General features: G+C 34.7%; 6 protein-coding genes and 1 non-coding gene across 13 annotated transcripts; 3 read left to right on the top strand and 4 right to left on the bottom strand.

Moving 5' to 3' along the window:
* Positions 2244-3601, top strand: LOC108663814 (uncharacterized protein At5g39865-like). Its single transcript, XM_018129471.1, has one exon. The coding sequence runs from the start codon at positions 2665-2667 to the stop codon at positions 3397-3399; it is 735 nt and encodes a 244-aa protein (XP_017984960.1). The 5' UTR covers positions 2244-2664; the 3' UTR covers positions 3400-3601.
* On the bottom strand, positions 6672-9515 carry LOC18585807 (serine/threonine-protein phosphatase 6 regulatory ankyrin repeat subunit B). 2 transcript variants are annotated; one of them, XM_007008827.2, is made up of 2 exons: positions 8317-9515; positions 6672-7319 (listed from the first exon to the last, which is right to left on the bottom strand). In XM_007008827.2, exons 1-2 carry the CDS (start codon positions 9298-9300, stop codon positions 7047-7049), a joined length of 1257 nt encoding a protein of 418 aa, XP_007008889.2. In that variant the 5' UTR covers positions 9301-9515; the 3' UTR covers positions 6672-7046. The 2 variants fall into 2 exon arrangements, with proteins under 2 accessions (XP_007008889.2, XP_007008888.2); XM_007008826.2 differs by having other exon boundaries at positions 6672-7267; positions 8317-9512.
* LOC18585806 (peptide-N4-(N-acetyl-beta-glucosaminyl)asparagine amidase A) lies at positions 10021-12070 on the top strand. Its single transcript, XM_018128573.1, has one exon. The coding sequence runs from the start codon at positions 10079-10081 to the stop codon at positions 11846-11848; it is 1770 nt and encodes a 589-aa protein (XP_017984062.1). The 5' UTR covers positions 10021-10078; the 3' UTR covers positions 11849-12070.
* On the bottom strand, positions 12725-17024 carry LOC18585805 (probable methyltransferase PMT23). Of its 3 annotated transcripts, none has more exons than XM_007008823.2 (9): positions 16258-17024; positions 15499-15648; positions 15068-15338; positions 14819-14929; positions 14445-14616; positions 13989-14243; positions 13585-13779; positions 13181-13400; positions 12725-13039 (listed from the first exon to the last, which is right to left on the bottom strand). In XM_007008823.2, the coding sequence occupies exons 1-8, from the start codon at positions 16756-16758 to the stop codon at positions 13208-13210; spliced, it is 1848 nt and encodes a 615-aa protein (XP_007008885.2). In that variant the 5' UTR covers positions 16759-17024; the 3' UTR covers positions 12725-13039; positions 13181-13207. The 3 variants fall into 3 exon arrangements, with proteins under 3 accessions (XP_007008885.2, XP_007008886.2, XP_007008884.2); XM_007008824.2 differs by having other exon boundaries at positions 12725-12908; XM_007008822.2 differs by having other exon boundaries at positions 12725-13400; positions 16258-17023.
* TRNAK-CUU lies at positions 17112-17184 on the bottom strand. The gene has a single exon. It is a non-coding gene; the product is annotated as a tRNA-Lys (tRNA).
* LOC18585804 (protein MID1-COMPLEMENTING ACTIVITY 1) lies at positions 17661-20189 on the top strand. Its single transcript, XM_007008821.2, has 7 exons — positions 17661-18393; positions 18802-19154; positions 19290-19402; positions 19500-19571; positions 19639-19745; positions 19822-19915; positions 20102-20189. Exons 1-7 carry the CDS (start codon positions 18028-18030, stop codon positions 20152-20154), a joined length of 1158 nt encoding a protein of 385 aa, XP_007008883.2. The 5' UTR covers positions 17661-18027; the 3' UTR covers positions 20155-20189.
* LOC18585803 (multiple inositol polyphosphate phosphatase 1) lies at positions 20157-25206 on the bottom strand. 4 transcript variants are annotated; one of them, XM_007008817.2, is made up of 13 exons: positions 25131-25206; positions 24880-25010; positions 24645-24732; positions 23850-24143; positions 23378-23536; positions 23060-23200; positions 22884-22940; positions 22191-22329; positions 21553-21657; positions 21234-21424; positions 20943-20984; positions 20770-20857; positions 20157-20609 (listed from the first exon to the last, which is right to left on the bottom strand). In XM_007008817.2, exons 2-13 carry the CDS (start codon positions 24978-24980, stop codon positions 20587-20589), a joined length of 1428 nt encoding a protein of 475 aa, XP_007008879.2. In that variant the 5' UTR covers positions 24981-25010; positions 25131-25206; the 3' UTR covers positions 20157-20586. The 4 variants fall into 4 exon arrangements, with proteins under 4 accessions (XP_007008879.2, XP_017984464.1, XP_017984466.1 ...); XM_018128975.1 differs by having other exon boundaries at positions 20179-20857; XM_018128977.1 differs by having other exon boundaries at positions 20179-20857; positions 25125-25174.

Raw genomic sequence — 25720 nt, 5'->3', positions numbered from 1 at the left:
TATTTAAAATATAATAAATTAGATTTTATTATAATTGAAATATTATTTCATATCATAAATATTTAAAATAAACTAATAATTATTTAAAATATAATAAATATTAAAAATAAATTAATAATTTACCAAAAAGATATAAATTTGATTTTATTATAATTGAAATATTATTTCATATTATAAATATTTCAAGTAAATTAATAATTTTCTAAAATATAATAATTAGATTTCATTAGTATTGAAATATAATTTCATGTTATAAATATTTAAAATAAATTAATAATTTTCTAAAATATAATAAATTAGATATTATTATAATTGAGATATTATTTCATGTTATAAGTATTTAAAGCAAATTAGTAATTATATAAAATAATATAAATTATATTTTATTATAATTTAAATTTTATTTCATATTATAAATATTCAAAATAAATTAATAATTATCTAAAATTTAATAATTACATTTTATTAGTATTGAAATATAATTTCATGTTATAAATATTTAAAATAAATTAATAATTTTCTAAAATATAATAAATTAGATATTATTATAATTGAGATATTATTTCATGTTATAAGTATTTAAAGCAAATTAGTAATTATATAAAATAATATAAATTATATTTTATTATAATTTAAATTTTATTTCATATTATAAATATTCAAAATAAATTAATAATTATCTAAAATTTAATAATTACATTTTATTAGTATTGAAATATAATTTCATGTTATAAATATTTAAAATAAATTAATAATTTTCTAAAATATAATAAATTAGATATTATTATAATTGAGATATTATTTCATGTTATAAGTATTTAAAGCAAATTAGTAATTATATAAAATAATATAAATTATATTTTATTATAATTTAAATTTTATTTCATATTATAAATATTCAAAATAAATTAATAATTATCTAAAATTTAATAATTACATTTTATTAGTATTGAAATATAATTTCATGTTATAAATATTTAAAATAAATTAATAATTTTCTAAAATATAATAAATTAGATATTATTATAATTGAGATATTATTTCATGTTATAAGTATTTAAAGCAAATTAGTAATTATATAAAATAATATAAATTATATTTTATTATAATTTAAATTTTATTTCATATTATAAATATTCAAAATAAATTAATAATTATCTAAAATTTAATAATTACATTTTATTAGTATTGAAATATAATTTCATGTTATAAATATTTAAAACAAATTAATAATTTTTCTAAAATATAATAAATTAGATATTATTAGAATTTAAATATTATTTCATATTATAAATGCCTAAAATAAATTAATAATGATCTAAAATATAATAAATTATATTTTATTATAATTGAAATATCATTTCTTATTGTAAATAAAATAATACTACAAAAGATAATAAATTAAGTTTTATTATTTATTTATTAATTCAAAAAATAAATATTTAAAATAAAATATTAATTATACAAAACGTAATGGAATGAATATTATTATTTACCACATAAGATTTAGTTGTCATATTCCTATAATTCTTAAAAATTATTATTTCATATTATTAATATTGATTAGTTTTTATTATCAAGAAAATATTAATTAGTATTATATTAATATTGATATAAATACAATAAATTCATGTTCAGTCGTAATAAGAATAATAATAATAATAATAATATTCCTTATTACTATTAATCTTTGAAATAATATTTAATCTATTATATTTTATATAATTACGATTTTTTTAAAATATTTGCAATATGAATTAATATTTCTAATAATTATTATATTAATAGTAATAAGAGTGTGGTAAATGTAATAATATTAATAATACTATTAAAATAGTAACAATAAAAACAGTACTCTTTATATTTGATTGTACTTTAAAATTTTATAATATTATTATTATTTTTATTTTTATTATTCTATATAATTTTTTTAAAATTTGTATTAAAATGTTTGTATAATAGATTACTTTCTCTAAAATTGAGGAAAAAAATAGATGTGAAAGTTAATTAAAAGTAAAACAAGCTGCAAATGTGCTCGAGGAAATTGTCGTCCTTTCCTCAAATTTGGTAGACAGTTTCCAAAGTTTCTTAAAACCAAAAAATAACAAAAATTAACTTTCCAAAGTCATTTTCCTAATTACCTAACCAGTTTTTTTTTAAAAAAAATTGAAATTTAATTTTCAAAAAAATGAACTCCTCTGGTTTTGCCTCTATTTTTTTTTTTTTGGACTGGTTTTGGTCTCCTATTTAGTGTATAGTAGATTAAAAAAAAACACTTACAGCTGGCAGATCCATATCTTCATTTCTTTTGTCACAAGCCATCCCAACTACAAGCAACTAATGCAGTATATAAAAAATTTCACCCCATCACTCACCCATTTTCTTCTACTGCACTATATAAGAAACGAAGTCATTATTACCCCAAATGCCGTAACTCTGAATCCCTGCCCTTAATCTCAGCCTCACCTCCTCTCTCTCCCTCCCTCTTCTAGGGTTTCCTTAATAGCCCAAATTCCATTTAACTCCAACTCAGAACCCCACACCCCCCCCCCCCCCCCCCCCCTTTTTTTATTTTATTACCCTACTTATATCCTTAAACCACCCAACCATTTCTCACCTTCCCTGCCAAAAAGAATCCTTTCCTTCCCCCCCTCTCTCTCTGTAATGTTTCCTCAGTGGCTAAGATCACCAAGCAGGGGAAACTCCACGCCCAAATCACCCTCCCATTTCTCTTTCTCCTCATTCAAAGACATTAACGATATCCTTAAAGAGGAAGAAGACTCCCGTTTCTATCCCCAATCCCCCAAACGACCCTCCATTTTCCACCGCGTCAAGCTCTCCACCTCAGTCCTCCGCGCCTGGGCCAACCACCGCCATGCTCCCCCTTCGTCCCAACCGTCCGTCGCAGTACCCCCCGACGCCGACCAGCGCGTCGTCGTCTACCTCACCAGCCTCCGCGTCGTCCGCAAGACCTTCGAGGACTGCAGGGTCGTCAGATCGATCCTCGGAGGGCTCCGCGTCCCGATCGACGAACGGGATTTGTCGTTGGATTCCAATTTCTTAGACGAGCTGCAGGGGATATTCGGGCGTAAGAATGTTACCCTGCCGTCGGTTTTCGTTGGTGGGAAGTACGTTGGCGGGGCCGAGGAAATCAAACAGTTACATGAGTGTGGAGAACTGAAGAAGCTGATAGGTGGGATACCTTTGGTGGTGGGCTCCAGCGCCTGTGATTTATGTGAAGGGCTGAGATTTGTCCTCTGTTGTCAATGCAATGGTAGCCGTAAGATCTACTCTGAAAAATCCGGGTTCCGGAGTTGCACCGCTTGCAACGTTAATGGTCTGATTAGGTGCCCGTCTTGCAGCCCCGGTCAACCTCGAATCACCTACTCCTTTCCCTAGCTTAGGAAAACAAAAAATCACAGTAATAAAACAAAGAAAATAGTCAGTTTTATGTTATTTATTTAGTTAGTAATTTTTATTTCACTGGTATAATTTGGGATTTGTGTAAATAATTTGTTAATATTCTTATTATCCCAAACATGCAAGCACAAACTTTTGTTTGTTTTTTTTTTAAATCGAGAAATTATGAAATTTCATGCGTTAAAATGTTTGAAGGAGAAAATGCAAATGAGTAACAACTTACCAAATTTTACTGACATGACAACCCAAAATTATAATTATAATTAAAAAGCTTTCCTTAGTTATAAAAGGTTTAGTAAACAAGCTAATCAAACTACAACTATTAATTTGTTATAATAATGGAGGGCATCACCTAAAATATTTATTATTAATATTTTGGCATCACCTAAAATATTTATTGTTAATATTTTATTATTCCAAACAAGCAAGCACAAAATTTTTTTAATCTTTAAATTGAGAAATTATGAAATTTCATGTGCTAAAAAGGTTAGAAGGAAGAAATGGAAATAGGTAACAACTTACCAAATTTTGTAACTTATATTGCAAGGCTATCTAGTACTAGAATGTTTTTTTTAGCGGATTATGTTATGACAAGTAAAATTTACAATCGCAAACAAATAATTCTCGATATTTATAAAAAAATCAATAAATAAATTAATCAAACATCAAAATAATATCAATCACTTTCAAGAAATAAGACACCTTAGTTTTATTTGCTAAAATATTGAAGGGCATTACCTAAAATCTTTACTAGCTCTGTTGACAAATGGAGATAAATTTGAAAGTAAGGCCCAATGTATATGTTTTCCAACTAGTTTAGTAGTATAGTAGCATCTTACCTGCACGAATGTTAGGTAGTTAATGCTGTCAAGCAGGACAAGAACAATAAATTTCCAGGTTGCCATGTAAGGAGTACTTAACATATATTCTATGTCACGTGGCTTTCCATTGGAATCTCAAAGACAATACCTAGTTTACACACTCTGGTTGTTGAAACTAAATGCAGTTTCTGGCTGGCTTTTGCTCAAGTACACGTTACAAAGGGAAAACTATATTCCATTATGTTTTCGAAAACGTGGGATTTTTAGCTATACTTTAATTAAGAAAGAGTTCTGGCCTATTCTTTCCCTATAGGCTTTCTTGTTTTCAAGCTTAGATTAATTAAATTTTATTAAATCTAAAGTCCGAAGAACTGAAAATCAAATGAGACTTAGAGATAATTAAACAAAAATCATTGCAGAGGTTTGACTCAAAGCCATGTGCAAGACAAATTCATAATGATAGATAGCTGCATTCTGATTTTCTTTTTTTTTTTTTGGTTTTTTGTTCTTTCCATCTTATATTCGAATTCGAACCTTGAGAGAGTATGTATGAGCAAACATTACTTACCTTAAGAAAGACGAAAAGGAAATTATGTAGTGCTTTCCAAGTTGGCACCAGAAGCCGATTAGCATCATCTGTTTAAACAAAGCCAGAGCATCAAAACCAGAGCAAAAATAAAACGGTAAATAGTAAAATTTTTAAAAATAAGGATTTAAAATTTATTTACCATGAAGGAGCATCACTTTTTTCTTGTAGAGAATCACAACTCCACCTCGCGAGAGTAACAAGAAAATTAGAAAGTTTTTTTTTTTTTTTTTAAAAAGGAAAAATAGAAATTATTACTGGTATTTATTTTGATTTACCCATGAGGATGCAGGAGAATCGAAGAGCATTAGGAACGGGAGGGTTTAGGATCTCTTCACTGTTACATATAATTCTCCAAAGGAAAAAGAAAAGAATCTGAGCTCGTTTAAAATACAAATTAAAATAAGGCAACAAAAAGAGATCGCATGACTGAAAAGGAAAAATAGAAACCAGAGTTGAGCTACGTCGAGCTTGCTAGCCTTCCTTCGGTCGAGCTTCGACTGCTCAGTAGAAAGCAACCTTAAATAAGAAAAACAGCAGAGAATACTTATTTATTCCAGCTAATATACCAGAAAGCCAAGCGGACCTTCAGTTAACTAAAAACGACAATCAATTTGCGCGGGGACTTTTTATTTTCACAAAAAAATAGAACGTTTAATTACTCATTTAAAAGAAAATAAACTATAAATGGAAAGTAAAACAGAGCATGAAAGAGAAAGACAGATTAGATCTACTTTTTTAAAGAAAAATCAAGCAAAAATGGCGTCGAATAAAGGTGAAAATGAATCGCAAAGTAGAACTACTCGAAAGTTCAGTTTCAAATATTTACGTTTCACAGAGATTTAACAGATAAATAATGAAGCGTAATAGGAATACTTATCATCCAGACAAAAATGTAATCAGAAACTTTTTTCTAAAGAGAACTTTCAACGAATTCAAAGAAATAAAGCAAACTCATGCATGAAAACAAATGAGTTCCTGATTATAAACAAAATGAAAACTATGTCTAATGTGGAAAAATAAAGCAAGGAAAAGAAGCAGATCAGCATTCTTTTGTTATTTTTTATTCGGTTTTTGAAACTTAAAAGACAAAAGAAAGAAATGGAGCTTCGTTAATGGCGATCTCTCATCGAGAGAGAGAGAGAGAGCTTTTTCTTTATGTGAGAGATACTTCTTTTCCAGATAAATTTCAACAAAACAATACAAATATTACGAGATCGTGGAGACAAACAAAAGGAAAAAAACCGTAGTTAAAAATGGATAAAAATTAACAAAAAGAAAAAGAAAAGGAGAAAGCTCACATGTTTGGCCAAGAGAAGCTTTGCCCGCAAGGATCTCTCTAAAAACTGAGAAAACGAAGAAACAGAGCTTCGTTAAAGGCGATCTCTCATCGAGAGAGAGAGAGAGAGCTTTTTCTTGATGTAACCGTTACTTCTTTTTTAGATAAATTTCAAAAAAAGAAAGAAAAAGAGAGAGATCACCATGTTCATCCAAGAGAAGCTTTGCGAGCAACGAACTCTCTGGAGTAAAGCATTTTATTTTTCTTTTTTCTTTTCCGGTTTTTGAAACTTGAAATGAAAACAAAAACTGAGAAAACAAAGAAACAGAGCTTTCGTTAATGGAGTTTCTGAGAGAGGGAGAGGGCGAGAGAGTTTTCTTTACTTTATTGTTTTCGTTTGAGAGAGAGAGGGGTTTTCATTAGTGCGTAGCTGAATATAAAGAAGCGATTTGCGCGGGCTCGCAATTGAATTCAAATGATGCGACGGGGTGTAATCGGGGAATCTTAATCTTACAACCAGGTGCATGAAAACTTTCGATGCTACGTTTGTAACGGCGCAAGCAACTGATCCTAAAACGGTGCGTTTTCTTTGCCCATTTCTTCGATGGCTAGTGACCTCTTACAGAGTACGTCCAAAAGAGCAAGACCCGCAGAGAAGCTTGAGTTGTAAATTAAATACACTGAATAAAAATTTATAAAATATGAATGTCATAACATGGATGGAAGGGAGGAAGAAGATGAGGAGGCAGAAGGCAGAGAAGAGTAATTTCCCCTTTGCGCAAGGACCTGAGAGATAACATCATAACCCATAGCTTTAGCCATGTAGAGAGGAGAGACCCCTCTTTTGTTCTTGGCCTTGGCATTAGCTCCTTTCTCAATCAACGCCTCCACTGTTTCCAAGTGGCCACACTCCACTGCCAGATGCAACGCCGTGTGGCCTTCATTGTCCCGATGTTCCAAGTCCGACCCCGATTCTATGAGCAGCGAAACCACGTCCTTGTGACCTTTTATGGCCGCTGCATGCAGGGCGGTGAGTCCATATTGGTCCTGAAAATTCGTGGCGGCTCCTTTTTGCAAGAGTGATTGTAGCCGCGTCGCGTCTCCCCGTCTTGCTGCCATCAGTACTTCCTCTCCACGTTCCATGATCTCCACCATTTCTTCCTACATGATCATGCCATGTTCTTGTCAGTTCATTCTTGGAACAGATCTTTGGCTGGCCATTGCAAAAGCAAGATAGCTTTTGTGAATAATGAACACATAGAAATCGATAATCACTTTGGTATAGAACTTCCAAGATGCACAAGAAAGTAAGAACTCATCTAGCAATATTAGCATTAGGATTGAGCTATGTTTGATTGCAATGGCCAAATTTAATCATAAATGCAATGTCAAGTAAGACATGGAATTCTGATTAAAAATCTTGATTGCAATAAATTTATTCTCAATCGTAAAAATAAGTAAAGGCCTGCAATTACAATTACGATCATTATTATTTTGAATTACAATTTTTAATCATAATTGTAATAACAAACTAAATAATATGATTAAGATAATGGTTAATCTACAATTGAGTTACGTTTGATTGCAATAGTCAAAAGTAATCATAAATGCAATATCAAGTAAGACATAAAATTCTGATCAAAAATCTTGATAACAATAAATTTGTTCTCAATCGCAAACACAAGATCTATAATTACAATTATGATCACGATTACTTTAAATTACAATTTTTAATCATAATTGCTATATCAAACTAAATAACAGGATTCGTTATTCTGGTGGTTAATATACTTCATTAGGATGACCATTAATCTATGATTGAGTTACTTTGATGGTAATGTCAAACTTAATCCTAAATAAAATGTCATGTAAGACGTGGAATTTTGATTAAAAATCTTGATAGCAATAAATTTTTTTCTCAATCGCAAAAGCAAGTAAAGATCCATGATTATAATTACATTCACGATCACTTTTAATTACAATTTTTAATTGTAATAGTAATATTATTTTATTTGTTAATCTACTTCATTGGCATAATGGTTAATAACCTAATATTCTAAGATTTTATACGTTTAATTTGGGGATAGGCATAAACTCAATTTCATTAGCAACTTCATTAACACTATGCCTTTGGCTTGGATATTTTAGGGCCAAACATTCCATATACCAATAATTGAATGCCAAAATTGTAACGCCTCAAAAAAACTTACGTGTCCCTTATCACGAGCGATATCAAAAGCTGAACGGCCACGATCATCAGGAATCGTGGGGTCCGCGTCCAACTCGATCAACATTTCCACCATTCGACGGTTCCCATTGGCTGCAGCCCTAAACAGTGCTGTCCTCCCATCCTTGCTCTTTGCATTCTTATCCACGCCCGATTCAACCAATATCTTAGCACACTCGATATTCCCCTTGCTCGCCGCCAAATGCAACGGTGTTCTCCCTTCCTTGTCTCTCCAATCCAACGGCTCGCGTCTCCCCTTTCTTAACAACTCCACGAGTTCTTCCGTTCGATCAAAGGCCACTGCCACGTGTAGCTCAGTCCATCCTTTCGATTCCCACCGTGGATCCAGCTGATAAAAACCCGCATCGTGGCCATCTTCTTCTTCCCCACGTGAGGCTGTCCTTAAACCGGCCTCGAGCAGCAAATTCACCATGTCCTCCGAGTTAGCCAACTGCGTCGCGACTTGGAGGAGTGACTCAGCTTCTCTTGTCGATAAATCATACAAAACCGACTTCTGCCTCTTGATCATCTTCCTCACAATCTCCAAATTCCCACAACTAACAGCATGATGGAGAAGAAAGGGCCCCACGAAGGCGACCTTGAGCTTGATATCGTGAGTTGGCCGAGCTGAAAGGCACGAGTCGACCGAATCGGAGTGAGCTGTCCCGCCGGAGTCAAGGTCGAACAGGGCCGTCCTGATGAGGAAACGGTCGGAATGAGAGCGAGGAAAAGTGGGTGGGATCTGGTCTTGAGGTTTAAGAACGATTTGCAGAGCAACTTGAGATAATGGGGGAACTAGTCCACTCGGCGGATTGACCAAAAATTTGTGAGGAGAAGAAGTTTGGACCTTGAAAGCAACCGGAAAAGCAGGGCAAAGGGATCTTAGCATCAGGTTGTAACGGCATTTGCTGTTGAGTATGAAGTTTATACGAACTTCAGGCTCTGAAATTTCCAACAAATTTTCCATTTGCAAACAAAAAATTTTGTGATTGCAATGAATCCTTTGTTGTTGAAGGATGATTTGAAAGTTTATGGGATTCTCTTCTGACAATTGTTTGGATTAAAGCTTACATGTGATCTTGTAGGGACAAGATAATATGTATATATATAGCCTTAGGAATTATGCATGTGATGGGGAATGTTGGATTTTAATGTAAATGAAAATTTTAATAATACGAATATTTGATTTAAAGGTTATTTATATGTACTTTCACGTTAAAAATGGAAAGCAAATAGAGATAAGATAACACATAAAAATGGAAAACATGTGGCTTCCTTTACTAATAGGACAAGCTTGCAAGGTTATGTGTTAGTAATAAATAGAGATTTATTCTTTTAAGACTTCGCCCAACCAAAACATTTAAAGATGTATATTGACAATCACAATCAAATATTTTTTAACATTTTAGCTTCATTAATATTAATTCTAGTTTTTTATCGATGTATATTATCTATTAGCATAGTTTTTTTGTAAGGGTAGATCGAAGGTAGTGACTGTTTTTAATTTTTTATTATTATATATAAAATTTAAAATGTATAGTTTTTTATTTATTATTTATATAAAATCTGAATTAAATAAAGTAATACTTTTACCTCATTTTTATTTAATTTTAACTTAAAAAGAAAATTCCCAAAGAGTGATGAACTGGTGGGCCTTGCAAATTGCCATCTTCAAGCCTTGACAAAGAAGCCTACCAAAAGCATAAACACATGCAAAAGAAACTGAAATTTTCAAAGGAAAAAAAATGTACTACTACTACTACTACTCAGCCTTCATTCTCTTCTTTCTCTTCCTCACCAGAACAGTGCCTACCTTCACCGCACCTGATCATTTCCTTAAACTTTTAAAACCCCCAAAACCAGAAGTCCAGGAATTTTTCGAGCTGACCAATCCTCTACCGTCCGATCACCTGACTCCCTCATGCTCCGTCACCGTCATCCACCATTCATACGCCAACACCATCAACTCCCCTCCTTTCTCCACCCGATACTCCCCTCCCTCCGATTGCCCTCCCCCTTGGCCACGCGTCGTCCTCGAACTACATGTCGCCTCCTCCGGTGAACAGTACGACCGCATCGCCGCCATCTGGCTCGATGGCGCTGAGATCCTCCGTACCAGCACGGCTGAGCCGACGGAAACCGGAATCTTCTGGAGAGTTCGAAAGGATATCACTAGGTACTCTTCTCTTCTCTCGAAATCCCAAATTAACGCCACCATGATGCTTGAAAACGTCGTTAATGACATTTACACCGGCGTTTACCACGTTCATGTTTCCTTCCTATTTTACAAAGAAAACGTTATACCTGACGAAGTTGGGATTCCGTCGATTATTTCTCCGAATAAAAATAATTATAATCTCGGCACTGCTGATATGGGGTTATTCCAAACGCCGTCGGATTTGATAATCCCGATTTGCGACGATGGACAAAGAGGGCATTGGTTCAGGGTGAAGAGTGAATCGGACGTTCACATGAAGAAAGTTCGATTTCCCAAGAATACCCTTCAGGTCGTTTTGGAATTATACGCGTCGTTTCATGGCAACGATGAGTTTTGGTATTCGAACCCGCCAAATTCTTACATCCGGTTAAACAACTTGACTACGGAGCGCGGGAACGGCGCATTCAGGGAAGTTTTCGTGACGATCGACAGTAAATTCGTGGGGTCGGAGGTGGTTTTTCCGGTTGTTTTCACCGGTGGGATCAACCCTTTATTTTGGGAACCGGTCGTGGCTATCGGGGATTTTAAACTGCCTAGCTATGACTTGGATTTGACCCCATTTTTGGGATGGTTATTAGATGGGAAATCTCACGAGATTCGTATAGGCGTCGACGATGCGATATCGTTTTGGCTCGTCAATGCGAATCTGCATATCTGGTTGGACCATGGAACTTCCAGAGTCAAAGCTAAATCCATTGTTTATAACAGCCCAGCTCTTACCATCGAACGTCAGGAGGCTTTCAGATTGCTTGATGGGTCATTTCGGATTAAAGCCAAGCGGAAAAGTGAGTTCGCCGGTTGGGTTAAGTCCAAAGCTGGCAACTTCACCACCATTGTTTCGCAAGAGTTCAGGGTGACAAATTTGATAAGGTTCGACTTCAACGGAACGTACAAGGTTGTGAAACAGAGGGTTAAGGCAAAGAGGGATTCAAGGATTAGAGCAGATTCCGGTAATTTGATCGGTCGTGCTGTTACTCGAAGGAGGTATCCTCTCACTGTGATTACTTCCACTGTTCCATTGGCGCACAAGGCGGATGAGTATTTGCTGTTCACGAACGTTTCTCATGCTTTGAATGAGAGGCGAATCAATGGGGTTTACAAGCGTATCGTTTACAACAGGCAGGATTCGGAAGGGTGGATGAAGGTCAGGGATCATTCTGTTCTGTCCGGCGAAGCGACCACTTGGCAGAGATATAATTTCAGGGATGAGTTCGGTTGCTATTCCCGGACTGTTTTGGCATTCAACGGCAAGCTTATCGGTGACAATACAACGTTTTCTTGTGCAGCTTCTACGTAGTTTCAGTTGTTTCCAGTGTCTCTGTGCATTACCAAAATTTGTTTCGAACATTCCAAAATTACATTTCTTCTGTATGAATTTGTGTCAGCTTCAGCTTCTGTGCTTCTATGCTTCTATAATGTTATGGTGAATAGCATCTTATGTATTTTCCACTAGTAATTTTCTATGCATTCCAGATTTCTCCTCCTTTTTACTAAATGAACGTTGAAATTTTATTTACTAACATGGATGTAAACCAATAAAGTATTTGTTAATTTTGAAATATTTCAATTCAATTTTTTATTATTTTAATGCATTTTTTTGAGGAATTCTAACTGGATATCTATAAATACTTGATTAATTTTTTTAATTACTATCCGAATTTGTATTCGAATATTTTAAACATTATTTATTAAATATTCCTATCCGTCAATTAAAATAAATTTCAAATTAATTTTTATGTATATTGTTAATGAAAAATAAATTAATAAATTCAAGTTAATTCATAAAAAAGATTATAATTTAAAAGTATTATTAAGATAATTAAAGAATTTTAGTAAATATTACATTAATTATAAAAATTTATAAAAAAATATATAAATATAGAAAACAAAAATTTATATTAAAATTTATTGCTTATAATTGAATTTGGCTAGTGAGTTTTTTCAAATCACTATCCAAACCCATGAGTAACAATTTTAATACTCGAATCCTGTCCGAACCAAATTATAGGGTTCTTTAATCTTTATCTATTCGGTTTGAGTAATGCAGGATATCCCATGATAAAATATCATCGACATTCCTATTAATACTAAGCTTCTCTAAACTTCTAGAGAGAAAGATGGGCAAATACTGATATAGTGAATCAAATAATCAAAGCAAAGAGAGAAACGTACGTACTGGATAATTCGAAGAGATGTACTAGCTTTCATTGGAAACTTCATTGAATTCACAGAAATTGTCAGGATCTATGGGCTTCAGGATTTTAATTCAGGAAAAAATAATGTGGACTTGGCACGACCGTATGCTGTAGCTTTTCCTTTCGAGCAGTTGAGCAAACTGTGCAAAACCACTACTGGACCTGTTTTTTTATGGCCAAGCAAAACTCAGATATTTGAATTGACTGATTGTTGTATGTCATGCTATAAGCTCTCATCCTTTTCTATAGGATTGTACAACAAAATGGCAACGGAAGGGGAAAAAAATATATTCCTGAAAGAAATTAGGGGCAAAAGAAAGGTAAAATATGGGTGTTGTGACTCAAATTTGCTGCAGAAGCCAAGAGATCATCCTTTTTCCTTGCAACTGGTTAAGGTGTAATGCTAATTCAGAATAAAGTCGGAGTGGACGAACCTAGGTAGCTGTTCATGTTTTTTTTGTTTAGTCATCACTTGGACGCCAAGAACCCTTCTTACCAACAAGAAATTGGCCTTGATAAAGGCTTGTTGACCAGTGGAGTGAACGCAGCACCGGATTGAGCTTCTTAATCATTTCCATGGTGTCCTGGACCAAGAGATATCCACCGGGTCTCAGTATGCGATCCATTTCCACAGCTACATCTATAATGTCACATCTGACATAGATGCAGAATCTTAGATCAGATTCAAGGATAAATCCTAATAACTTCAAATTTAGAAGGATAATGCAGTAACTGGCTTTAGTCATCTATTAGTAATTTATTCAATACTCGAAGTATAAATTAGCGATAAAGCATAAAAATAGTTAGATCATTACTTTATGGTATCAAAACAGCATACCTCTCTTTAAGGTTTCCGAAGAGAAATCTGGAATGCAGTATATCATACGTTCGAGGGTAAGTATTAAAAGACTCACACCAGTCATGATAGACTCCAATCAACCCCCTGTCAAAAATAATGGGCAAAGTATCTTGTGCATCAATAGGTACAACATTCATCACCCAGAGTGGTTGCTCAATAAGTGCCGCAGCAAATCTGCAAACCACAAATTCCAAAAGTAGTTGTGAGAATTCTTTACCTGAGAAAGTTCAAAATAATTTGTTACTATAATTTTTTAAATTTAAATATTAATACATTTGAGATTACAAAGTCAACAAAAAAAAAACAACAGAGAAGTCTAAAACTAGCAGACATGCAAGAATGAAACAAGCAACCTTTTTTTTTATAAAGAAAATATTTCTTACCCTCCATAACCAGCATTCATATCCATCACGTTTCTTATGCTTGCCCAGTTTATAGCCAGACCATCAAGATACACATCTGATACAAGTGCTGCCCAATGTTTCGAATCCTCATTGAAAATATCTTTAGCATCTGGTTCAGATGGAAGGCTTGGAGGCTTACTGCTAAGCCTTCGGGGCCATGGTTTGGGCCAGCTGAGCAAGTTACCGATGTTATCAGCTGGAAGTCTGGAAAGACAATAGCTAAGAGGCTCATACCTGTAACAACAAATTGACATCATCAGAAGCATTTTCAACATAAATAGAGGGTAACACCAGATATGCCAACATTATTTTAGTATTTATATCACCTTTGCCAAGAAATAAGAAGTGGAAGATAACATAGCACATCTGTGCATATGCTGAAGCTTGTCTTTGAGTGTGCAATGTAAGATGTAGATATAAATCCTAAATAATTACCATGAGATGTTCTGGTTATTTTTCTGATCACACAAGGACGGACTTTTTTCTTTGCGTTGCTCGTAACAGGAATACGAGGCAGGCTTTTGATATATTACAAGCCCAATTCCAGTTGAATCAACAGTTTTAGCCACAACTTTCCAGCACATGGACGTCGTCAAAGCCACCATAGCTGAAATAAGTCCAGAATATCAGATCAACTTAGCACATTCAGATTATACTAATTAAACAATGAAAACATAAGTGTAGGTGGCTAATCATAGCAAGGATAAAACAAGTTAACAAGGAAAATTTAAAGAAGACATTTTTGTACCCCCCCCCCCCCCCTTTTTGGGTGGAGAGAGAGAGAGAGAGAGAGAGAGATTTATCCTCACACTTCCAAACATTACGATCTCTCTCATCGTCTCGATAAACCGGTGTAGCAGACCATATAAAGTATCCTCCTGGCCTAAGAATCCTGTTCAGCTCCAATAATGGTTTCCCACCTGCATTTTGCATTCAAAAGTGTCACAAAAGTCTCAATGATTCCATGATATGCTAAAAAAAGAAAACTGAAACAATAAAAATAAAATTAACAACATGGTCAATCATATGCTGAAAGGTGTTAATAAAAGATATCATACCATCCCCATCCCAATGAACTCTGCATCGTGCACAATGTATCAAATCATATGCATTGTCTGGAAATGTCAGCTTTTGTGTACCAATGACAGAAAGTATAGCAGGAATTCCCCGCTCTAGAGCAAACTGTATCTGAGCTTCGTGTTCATCCTTTGGGGCAAATGACATGGTAATTACACCTTTGTCCAGCAAAAAACCACCAAAGCTGGCAACACCGCAGCCAACATCCAAAATGACCCTAATGTGCTTCCCCCATTGAATAGCCGGTAAAGTCTATAGAAAAAAAAGAAGGGAAACGAAGGCAAAGAGGCTCAGCAGAAAGTAACACAAGTTTTTTGGGGGTCTACTCTTCAACCAAGTGCAGACCAAATTTGATGAACAAATCAGCGCTCAAGTGTCAATTTGCAGAAATATTGGAAAATCCAGTGCATACCTTTTTTATGAAATCAATATAGCTAGTAACCCCATTCTTAAATTGTGTACCACCTCCAGGGAAAACGAAATAATCACCAGATTTACGCACCCAATTCTGCTCTTTCTTGTATTCCACAAGCTTAGGATGAGGAACATTGTCATACCATATCTGGGGACAAGCAAGAATAGGTCATATCATGCACATTTTTAGCAAGTAGAACAGCATTAGAAATGTTTAGGCATGACAAAGGTACTTCATATTATAAGTTTTAGCACCCAGCTTCCACCTTCCCAAAATCTGTTCCTTAATATCAGACTTCAATTCTTTGAATTTCACTCCTCAGTCACATATATAAAAGAAGTACTTCAGCAGCCTTATATTCACTTAATTCAAACTATGCGTCAGAGAAACGAAATATTTTAAGAGCAGTATTATTAAAATCCAATTTTTCAAGTCATTTAGCTCTTCAAAACTTATCCTAACGAGTCCATTAGTCAAAAGCTACCCAGTGATGTTACCAAATTTTATCACAAAACTTTCATTTTTCAGTTCTATTATTCTATAAATCACTTTCAAGCTTACATCACCAGAACTATAATTTCTAAATTAAAATATAAAAAAAATCTATAAATTAAACATTATTTCAAAAATTTTCAGTGACTAATCCAACTAACAGAAAACCTAAGAAAAACCAATAAACCAGAATAAAATAAAATAAATATCTTACCAAAAATAAAAAGTAGTAGTAGTAGTAGTATCAAACAAGCTCAAGCTCACCATGTCCCTGCTCTTAGGCCATTGAACAGGAGCCTTATAACCACTCGGCAAGGGCACCAAACATCTCGGACTCGGACTCGGACTCGGACAATGCCTTTCCCTGTGCTCCATATGCTTCCTCGATTTCAGTTCTTTTATCGCTTTCCAGTTATCCAAACACGGTATGTAATCCACGGCCGCCGCCCCTAGTTTACAGTTCCCCCATTGCACGTCCAAGCTCACACTCAAGTCCACCTCAGACGCCGCGTCGTTTCTGGACCGCGATTCTGGCGGGAACCGAACGGTGTCGTTGGGAGATCGTGATCGTAAAGAAGACGGCGGCGGAGGAGGAGTAGGAGGTTGAGATTGGGAGACGTGGAGATCGGAGGAGAGAGGGAGGGAAGGGAAAGGGGAGAAGGAGTTGGTTAAGAAGAGGATTGCGAAGGAAATGAGAAGGATCGAAAGAGCGAAAAGGAAAGGATATTTCCGTTCTTTGAAGAGGTTGGGAACGGAAATCGGCATTTTCTCTCTTTTTGTTTTCTCTTTGTTTGGATGGAGAGAAAATGAGAGGAGAGCGATGGAAAAATCTTAGCTGAGGAAGGAATATCTGAGGAAGGGAAGCGGACGCGGTTAAAAGAGAGAAGGAATTCGGAATGTCGTTTGCTTTTTATTTAACTGTGCCAGTTGTTTTAATTCTCTGCTCACGGTCGCTGACTCTTTGCTGGTTGTTTTGTTCAACAGAACTGAAAACAAATGGGAATAGAACTCCCAACCGCTGGACACCGGAAAAGTAAGGATAATTTCAACACTAAAAGTCGGTTTGGGCTCATTTGGGCTTTATGTATTTTAAATTAAACTATTTTTTGGCTCAAAAACGCCCACCGTGGGGCTCGAACCCACGACCACAAGGTTAAGAGCCTTGCGCTCTACCGACTGAGCTAGACGGGCTACGGTTTTCTTGGATTCGTAATATCATAAATTTTTTTGAGACGATAAAAAAAAGTTTCAATGCATTGGAAAAAGTCTTTATCATTCTATTCATATCTACACAAATATTTAATTTTAATAAAAAATTAATCACCCTTAGATTCAATATCAGTTAATATTTTCTGTTTATATGATTTATTCTATATCAGTTATCATGTGATCACATCATATGTCACGTGGATAAAAAATGTCAATTTATATTATATTTGATTGTCATTAACTTTTTATTATAATTAAGGGTTTATATGAGTATAAATCAAAAGATAATGACTTGTTTAAGTATTGAACCTACTAGAAGAATGTTCTTTAAATGCTTAAAGAAGAAGAAAGATAGGAGGAAAGTAACAAAACAGCCAAGAAATATTGGTAGAAAAATAGGGAAACGAAAGGAGGAACTAAGCAACAACTTAATTACAAGTGTGTGACATCAAAAAGAAAATACAGTACCAAGAAAGAAAAAGTGAAAGCATGTTATTAACAACACGTTACAAAGCAGGAGAAAAGCAATAAAACCCCAAGAAGGACTCAACCAGCAACTCTCTTTAGAACAAATCAACCATAAAAAGCTAGGAGGATCAGATTAGGCGTAATGAAGAACCACAAGCCAGACTTGAAGTGATTGAAGAATTGTGATTCTTTGTCCTTTTCAATAAGAACACAGGCTCTCTTTTTGTGTTTTTTTAGTGTATAATCACAGGAGCTAAGCACAAGGTCACGCAACTTTTCAAACAAAAACTCTCTCTGTCTCTTTCTCTTCTTCCTAAAGTACTACTTAAAACTACTGATCCAAGTTGGTTAACAAGCATGGCTCCAGGATTGAACTCTTTGGGGCTGACGACCCTGATCCTATCATCAGCAAGAAACGCCTCGATGCACCGGAACAACTGCGAGCAGCTGGCTGAGCATGTGAAGCTGATAGGAAACCTGTTAGAGAAGCTGAAATCGACGAACCTGGTAACTCTGCCAGCGGTAAAAGAACCATTGGATGGCCTGGACGAGGCCCTGAAGAAAGCTTTGGACTTGGTGGAGAGTTGCAGGGACAAAAGCTGCCTTTACATGCTTGCCCTGGGATGGAGCATCGTCTACCAGTTTCGCCGAGTCCAAGCTGAGACTGATCGATACCTTCAGCTCGTGCCTTTGATTTCACTTGTTCATGAATTTCAAATGCAAGTAAGCTATACTGTTACTGTACACACTCATTTTCTTTTTTGTTTTTGATTTACGGCAAGATCAAATATTAGCAGTTTTTCTTTTGAAAGTTGAAAAAGGCTGTCATGCTTCTATTCGATGATCTTCTTTTTCCCCATTTTCTTGAAAAGCTCGTGGATAAACTGTTATGTTGTTGAAAAAAATGGATTCAAGTTCAATCAGGAGACAGGCATTGGACCTTGCATGTAGATTTTTCGGGTCCCAATTGTCAGAACTGGGGCCCTAGATGACATGAACACCTCAGATTCTCTAAAAATCCTCCACTTCATCAACTGTTCGTCGGTGCAATTTTACTTCACTGTTCAATGCAAGGTTTCATGGATGAACAGAACAACTAAAAGGAGTTTTGTCTTGGAATGATTAAACCAGAACTTGGAGGAATGCTTGCAGGCAATCGAACAGGATCAGAGGGAATACAGTCTGGACGAAGAGGATGTAGAAGCCCAGAGGGTTATACTAAAACCTGACAGAACAAAGAAAGATGCAAACATATTGGAGAAATCCCTGTCTCGCAGGTACCCTGACCTGAGATTCCAGGAAGCTTTGCAAGAAGAAAAAGAGAAGCTGCACGTTGAGCTGCAGCGATCACGAACCATTGATGATTCTAAGCAGTCCCGTGTGATTGAACATCTCATCGATGTAACTGAAAATGTTGTTAATGTGCTTCCTGGGAAGGAGGTTCATAAGCTTCTTGTGAATGAGCCAGCTTATGTCTTAGCGGGGTAAATAATTTTTGTAAGAAACCTCATTCAGAAAATTCTACATTTTCTCATAAAAGAGATTCGAACCCAATTTTTTGAATATCAAGATATATACACTTATTTTTGAATTAATCGGTTGTTGATTACCTAGAACAGGTACATGACCAATGAAAAACCTGGAGGCAGAGAACTTGGGTTGAAGACTGAAGAACGATGTCAATCCGAATGGCAGGTTGATCTTTTCGATTGTTGCAGTGAACCTTGTTTAAGTGAGTCGCAACAAAATTCTTCATAAACTTTAGCTTATTTGATATGGAAAACTTTTGTTTTTCCCATAACTCTAAACATTATTCTTTCATTTTCCAGGCTTGAAGACCTGCTTCTATCCTTGTGGAGTTTTCTCAAGCATAACAAATGTTGTCTCCAAGGGAAAAACATGTTAGATCCTCCCGCTTAAGCCTGGTTAATTTGTTATCCCAAGTCTGATTGTTGTGTTTTTATACAGCTCGAGAACAAGCCATCAGTGATCTAATGGCATACTCCCTGATCTGTGGCTGCCGTTGTTACTCTTGTTGCATACGGAAGAAACTGAGAGAACTTTTCAACATAAAGGTATTCACTGGTTGGACCAGAAATTTTGCTTTAAAAGCTTTGAGTTTGATTCTGATACCAATTCCCATCTTTCCAGGGAGGTTCAGGCGATGACTATCTAACCCATCTCATTTGCTGCTGCTGCGCGATGGTTCAGGAGTGGCGCGAGCTGGAGGCCAGAGGCTTTGAAGGTAAAACTACATAAAGATTTCTCCTCATTCATAACCGTGAAACCTTGTTAAAAATGACTGATAATGCTACTAAAACAAGTTCCTGCTAAGCATTTCTTTCAGTGTTAAGAACTAAAAATTTCCTGAGCATTCATAGCTGACTCATGATCAGTGCCGAATTTAACCTAAACATTCAACTTATTGCAGGATGTGAAGGGAGAGAGATAATTCCTCCACCATACCAGTACATGAAGCCTTAATATCCCTCGATATACCAACATAAATTGACTGCAAAATGTTTACATGATATAGATATCTATTGACAAATGTATCACAAGTTTACGCTCGGATAATCTCTCATATAACTATCAAATACGCATGAAATATATATAATACACTTCATTAGCAACATGCTACATAGCTATGTAATTTCCATTATTTTAACAGTTTGATCAGCCTGTTTGATGTAGTTTCCTTTGTTGCAAACAGTAGATTCCCATATGCTAGTCTCTACTATTTGTTTTTTCCAAAAAAATAGTAAAACGAAGAAGAAAAAGAATCGATACTATAATGTTGAGAATCTGACTCCGACATGAACCCTTCAATCAGAAAAACCTATCGTACCAAGAATTCTTGTTGTAGAAAAATTTTGTTTTGTGTTAGCATTGGAGTCAATCCAGAATGAAACTCTGCTAGAATGTAGTGGTGCCCGTGGCTGAAAATCACACCAAGAAAGGAGTGGCAACAAGGAAAATGAGTAAGAATTTATACCTTCTTATTCGTATCTTGAGAAGCAAACTACAATTCAACTCTGTGGGACGGAATATCATCGTTCCCCAACCCAAAGAACCAACGAAACAGTTGCAATAACTTACTGGTTTCAGGCTTCTGCTTAGGCTGATCAAGATTCACATTGCAAAGGGTATTGTAATCATGCTTTAAATGAGGCCGTACAATTCTCTCCTGAGAATGTCATGAAAGTTTTAAGAAAAAAAGTCAATATTTTGTCATTATTTTCATAAACATAGATGATGGATGATTATAGTACCTCGAAAACTTCAAATGGACAGAAATCAGTACCACCACAACCCTATTCATAAAAAAAGGAACATTAGCATCAAACTGATATTAGAAGATATTGACATAATCACAAATAAGAAAAGGCGCATCCAAAAGTAGCATGTTCCATAACTTTCCAAGCACTACGAAACAAGGAATAAGGTAAAACTCCACATTGTCCTAACTAGAAAAGATAAAAATAACGCTTGCCTTTTGCTGGTATAACCAGTGAATTACTTAAAGACTAAGAGAAGAAACTATGCAGTCAAAAATAGCTTACTGGCATTCGGGTGGGATGCTCATTGTGTAGGACTTGCACAAAGTATTTGCTTGAAGAATTAGCAGGACAACTGTATAAAACCAGCATATTATTCCCAGCAAAAGGCGCCACGGTGCTGCCTCTCCAATTTCTATTCTGGGGAGGCTTTGGAGGGAGACCCAAAGGCTCCTCCTTTTGTATTCGTTGGAAATCTACAATGTTTAAATAAACACCAAAATATCAGCATATAACAAAAAGTTTATACATTTGCAGATAATCGTGCTTATACTTGTAGTATAAAAAAAAATCATGAAATGATAAAAGGCCAGAAAGCACTGACCAGATCCTTCAAGGAAAAGCCCAAGCAAGCATGAAAAAGGAACCACAGTTTCTGCATGTGCAAACCGCAGTCTTGCCTTCTCGTAACTGCCAGGAGCTTGGTTATCTACACATAAGAAGGGAAAAAATCAGAAGTCAAAGTTGGGAACAAGCCATTATCAAACATCATTTTGCAATGTACATCAGTAATCCATAATCACAAGAAAATATATCTGATCTATTTTAGGTTCAGCTCTCAAGAAACTGTGCTATGTTGGGCCATATAAAGCATAAATAATGAATGGCAACAATAGCAACAATAACGATACTTTTGATTTCTTGAGCAAAAAAAAAAACAATACTCTGATTTTTTCCTAACTTTATTCTCTAGAATAATAACTTGTAAGAAGAAAAGTTATAAACAGAAGAAGTCAATTATGTAATGCATATGCTCAGATGATACAACATAATAGTCGCAAATGCGAATTATTCTGCCATTGCCAGCCCTAGTCTGTAGTTACTAATAACAAGACAGAACAGAATCACTACCAGATATAGTTAGAGAACACTTGATAGGCAATTCAAGGATAATCATTTCAATAGGCTCCTCACTTCTTGACATATAAAGACTACACAACTAAAACCTCATCATAATACTACCTTCTTTAGCCTTGATAGCTTCCTCCATGGATTGAACAACATCTTTAAGTAAAGGCACTCCCATTCGATAATTTAAGGATTTACCGTAGCCCTTCAATATAAACACCTCCAAATCATCCGTCCACTCCAGCAAAGCAACCTAAATATTCAGACAGCTTTTGCAGGTGAAAACCATAAAGCATAGAAGACAACATGATTCAATAAAAATGTATAGCTGAATTAGTTTGACAGAAAAAAGGAATAAATCATGGGAAGCGTATTACTCAAATTAAAGATCTTTTTTCATTTTTTATTTAAGGAACAGCGATAAAATAACCTAAACTAACAGGCATTTATCAAAATAAAGGCCTTTCTCCTATATATTTATACATGTGAAGATCAGTAAATGCATATATATAAGATTAATATTCAAACATGAAAATTATAAAAGATTTCAGCTGCAAACTTATATCGTCTACAATTAAAGATGATTTATATATTTTTTAGCAAGCAATAGTAACATCAATGTTTTGAGAAAATACCTAAATTCCAGAAAAATAGTTAAGGCCCTACATACTAAGAGTATTTTCAATATGATAAATAATGAGATACACATAGGAAAACTATTTCCGATCCTTCAAATGAACAGATCCTAACTCCAACAAAATGTTTATGCCTGTTTTCTTCATAAAGAGTAATGTAGGATGAAAATACCTCAGTGGGACTGAAAAGACTGCAAGCTTGATCGGTTATATCCAACAAGGATGTTTCCTTCCATATCGAAAATCCAAAGGAGCCCAAATTATAAGTAAAAAATTGAACTGTGAAAGCAATTTCTGATTTTTAACAGGATATGAACCATAAGATTTGCATGAAAAGAAGATGACAACCTGTTTACACAGAAACCAGAGAGAAGATATATCCTGTCTTGTGAAATTGAACTCATATCGTCTTGCTAATGCAGAGGTAATTTCGGTGAGGATTGGTTCTTTCAGGTTGTCAACAGCAGGCCCATGGTTTTTCCTAAAGTCCTGTATTTATATATCCAGATGAAATAAGCGAATGAAAAAACAAACCTATTAAATTAGAGCACAATGTCTAAAAACCAATGTTTGCATTAAGAAAGAAAAAAGTTCAATGTATGAAAAACAGGAAACACATATACTTGTGTTGTTGCTTGAATAATAAGGGAGAAACATCATTTGTACCTTGTAGGTTTGACAACAATCAAAAAACCTCAGAACTAAATCACTTGCACGACTTTCACTTGTAACAGCAAAAGCTCGATGACGCCCTGGTCCTAGACTTCCTTTGCCACTAAATAGCCCCATGCCAAAAGCAACAGCACTAGCAGAAGCCCGAGGAACCTTTCCCATAGAATAAGAAAGAAATGCACATGAGTTTTAACTAAATCAAGAAAAACATAGACACAACTCGGCCAGCTTCAGAGCTGGAGTCATAAAATCAAAGTAATCAAAACTGGCATAATCCAAAAGTGAATATAGGGATTAAGAAAAAAGGGTGTTGAGTGCTCAGGCAGGAAGTAGTTAAGTATCATCCATATATTACGCCAGAAATTCCCAAACGAATAAAACAACCTGTGGAATCAAGTTGACGGAATATCTCTGAATAAAGCATTTATATAGTAGAAGAACATAAAATTTCAAACATAGAACTCACCTGTGTAGTCTTTATGGGATACACATCGGGGTGGTATTCCTCATTAAATATATCAGGAAATCTTTCCCTAACCCTGATTCCAAGCTGATACATTTCCTCTTCTCCTTTGATATCCAATTCTCCACCCGTCAATTTTCCTTTCCAAGGAGATTCCCATTTCTGCAACCAGGCAGGAACTTTCTGCAGGGACAAATTCTTTTCTTTGGCGTCTTTTAGAAGTTCTTGTACATGAGCAGCCAACTTTTCCAACTCTCTCATCCGCTTCTTAGTAGGAGTACGAGTTCCATGTCTTGCCTAAATATTTGAATTGAGATCAATCTCCATTTTAATTTTAATCTTGTAACAACCAATTTTGGACATTCAACAAGTAACACATAACCACACGGAAAATAAAAAAAAGTTGCAAAATAAAAGGAGGTTTTTAAACAATTCAATAAGTAACATGCAACCTAATCACTTGCTGCTATAACTTCAACAATACATTTTTCCAAAGAGTAACACATTCAGGAGCAAATCTTAAAAATATATCCAATAAAGCTAAGACTAAGAAAACATTGCACGAAACGTATCCAACTTTTTCCATGCATCAACAAACAAACTTTGCAGTAAATCTAACTCAAAATGAATTCAAAAATGCCTTCCTAATTTCACAAAGATTCGGACACCTAATTTACGAATTATCATCCATGCATATCATTCTGTTCTTTGTTTTTTTTTTTTCCCCCAATTCAACAGTATTCCTAGCTATCACAGAGCAATAAGAATTCGAAATTTATAAAAAGAATTTAAAGGTACCACGAGATTCAAGTGGATAGGAGTACATCCATCAGGAATATCAGAAGGTAGAAAGGAATCGTCGACAATATCTTTCACTGCACTATATCTGCTCGAAAAAAACAAGAAACAACAAGAAATAATTAAAATAGAAAGATAAACCTGATCCAGAATTGTCTCATTTAAACTATAACAAAGATCATAATCAAATTTCGATTAAACGGAGAGAGAGAGAGAGAGAGAGAGAGAGAGAGACCTTGTTACAGTAGATAGGTGTTGACGCACATCGAAATCTTGATCAGCTTTTGAATTTGAAAACAACGCTAAGATGAGCAACAAAATAGCAGCCATAGCCATCTTCTCCGGCAGCCGCGTTAGAAGAAAGAACTGGAGAAATGGAATATATAAATTGAAAAAATTGAAAAAGTGAGAATAATTTTTCAAAGGCCGCCAAAGTGTAATATATTAAAAGTAATTCCGCTACAGTGTAAAATTTAATACAAATACATTCGGAGAGGTTTTCTGGGTTTCTGCTTTTCTCCACGTTCTTCAAGGACCGCCAGATGACAAGCCTTTCGTTCTCCTTGGTCGGCAAAAAACGGTCAAAGCACTCCACGTGGCAGTTTGACAATATCTTTCTTAGGGATGTGGGTTTGGATTATGGGCCATTATTGGGCTTCTTTTTGGATTTATCAATTTATCATGGATTTATGGGAAGGTCCAAATTTATGTTGGATCAAATTTTTCCTCCATTTTTAATGTGTAATTTATTATTATATTCTTTAATTTAATTTAAAATAATTAAAAATTAAAATATTTATATTATTCTTGATATAAAATTTTAAAAATATCTTAACTAGTTAAAAAAATTTTAAATAAATCATTATTTTTTTATTCCATTCATTCAAATTTTTATATTTTTATTTTGAATTAAATCAATTTTTATAATTAAAAATTAATTAATTAATAATCAATCAAATAAAAATTTATTAACTATTATTAATCAATATGTCACTGTAATGTTAATATAGAGAATGAAGTATCGAATACTATGTATCATATCGAATCAATATACATCATTGTAACAAACCAACATA

The sequence above is a fragment of the Theobroma cacao genome, chromosome 10 (genome assembly GCF_000208745.1).
Source record: "Theobroma cacao cultivar B97-61/B2 chromosome 10, Criollo_cocoa_genome_V2, whole genome shotgun sequence".
NCBI classification, from domain to species: Eukaryota; Viridiplantae; Streptophyta; class Magnoliopsida; order Malvales; family Malvaceae; genus Theobroma; species Theobroma cacao.
Note: the sequence above shows the minus strand (reverse complement) of the source record. Positions and strands in the feature narration are given on the sequence as shown.

What these genes read in the sequence shown, in the direction of transcription:
- LOC18585803 (XM_018128975.1), bottom strand. Translation starts at nt 24,980, where the DNA reads ATGGCTATGGCTGCTATTTTGTTGCTCATCTTAGCGTTGTTTTCAAAT. An exon ending in CTATCCACTTGAATCTCGTG is followed by an intron (nt 24,144 to 24,644) that starts GTACCTTTAAAT and finishes TCAAATATTTAG; the next exon opens with GCAAGACATGGAACTCGTAC. An exon ending in TCTGGTTTCTGTGTAAACAG is followed by an intron (nt 22,941 to 23,059) that starts GTTGTCATCTTC and finishes TCGATATGGAAG; the next exon opens with GAAACATCCTTGTTGGATAT.
- LOC18585807 (XM_007008826.2), bottom strand. Translation starts at nt 9,300, where the DNA reads ATGGAAAATTTGTTGGAAATTTCAGAGCCTGAAGTTCGTATAAACTTC. An exon ending in TCGCTCGTGATAAGGGACAC is followed by an intron (nt 7,268 to 8,316) that starts GTAAGTTTTTTT and finishes ATGATCATGTAG; the next exon opens with GAAGAAATGGTGGAGATCAT.
- LOC18585805 (XM_007008823.2), bottom strand. Translation starts at nt 16,758, where the DNA reads ATGCCGATTTCCGTTCCCAACCTCTTCAAAGAACGGAAATATCCTTTC. An exon ending in AGTTCATTGGGATGGGGATG is followed by an intron (nt 14,930 to 15,067) that starts GTATGATATCTT and finishes TGCAAAATGCAG; the next exon opens with GTGGGAAACCATTATTGGAG. An exon ending in AATAACCAGAACATCTCATG is followed by an intron (nt 14,244 to 14,444) that starts GTAATTATTTAG and finishes TTGTTGTTACAG; the next exon opens with GTATGAGCCTCTTAGCTATT.
- LOC18585804 (XM_007008821.2), top strand. Translation starts at nt 18,028, where the DNA reads ATGGCTCCAGGATTGAACTCTTTGGGGCTGACGACCCTGATCCTATCA. An exon ending in CCAGCTTATGTCTTAGCGGG is followed by an intron (nt 19,155 to 19,289) that starts GTAAATAATTTT and finishes TACCTAGAACAG; the next exon opens with GTACATGACCAATGAAAAAC. An exon ending in TTGCAGTGAACCTTGTTTAA is followed by an intron (nt 19,403 to 19,499) that starts GTGAGTCGCAAC and finishes TTCATTTTCCAG; the next exon opens with GCTTGAAGACCTGCTTCTAT.
- LOC18585806 (XM_018128573.1), top strand. Translation starts at nt 10,079, where the DNA reads ATGTACTACTACTACTACTACTCAGCCTTCATTCTCTTCTTTCTCTTC.
- LOC108663814 (XM_018129471.1), top strand. Translation starts at nt 2,665, where the DNA reads ATGTTTCCTCAGTGGCTAAGATCACCAAGCAGGGGAAACTCCACGCCC.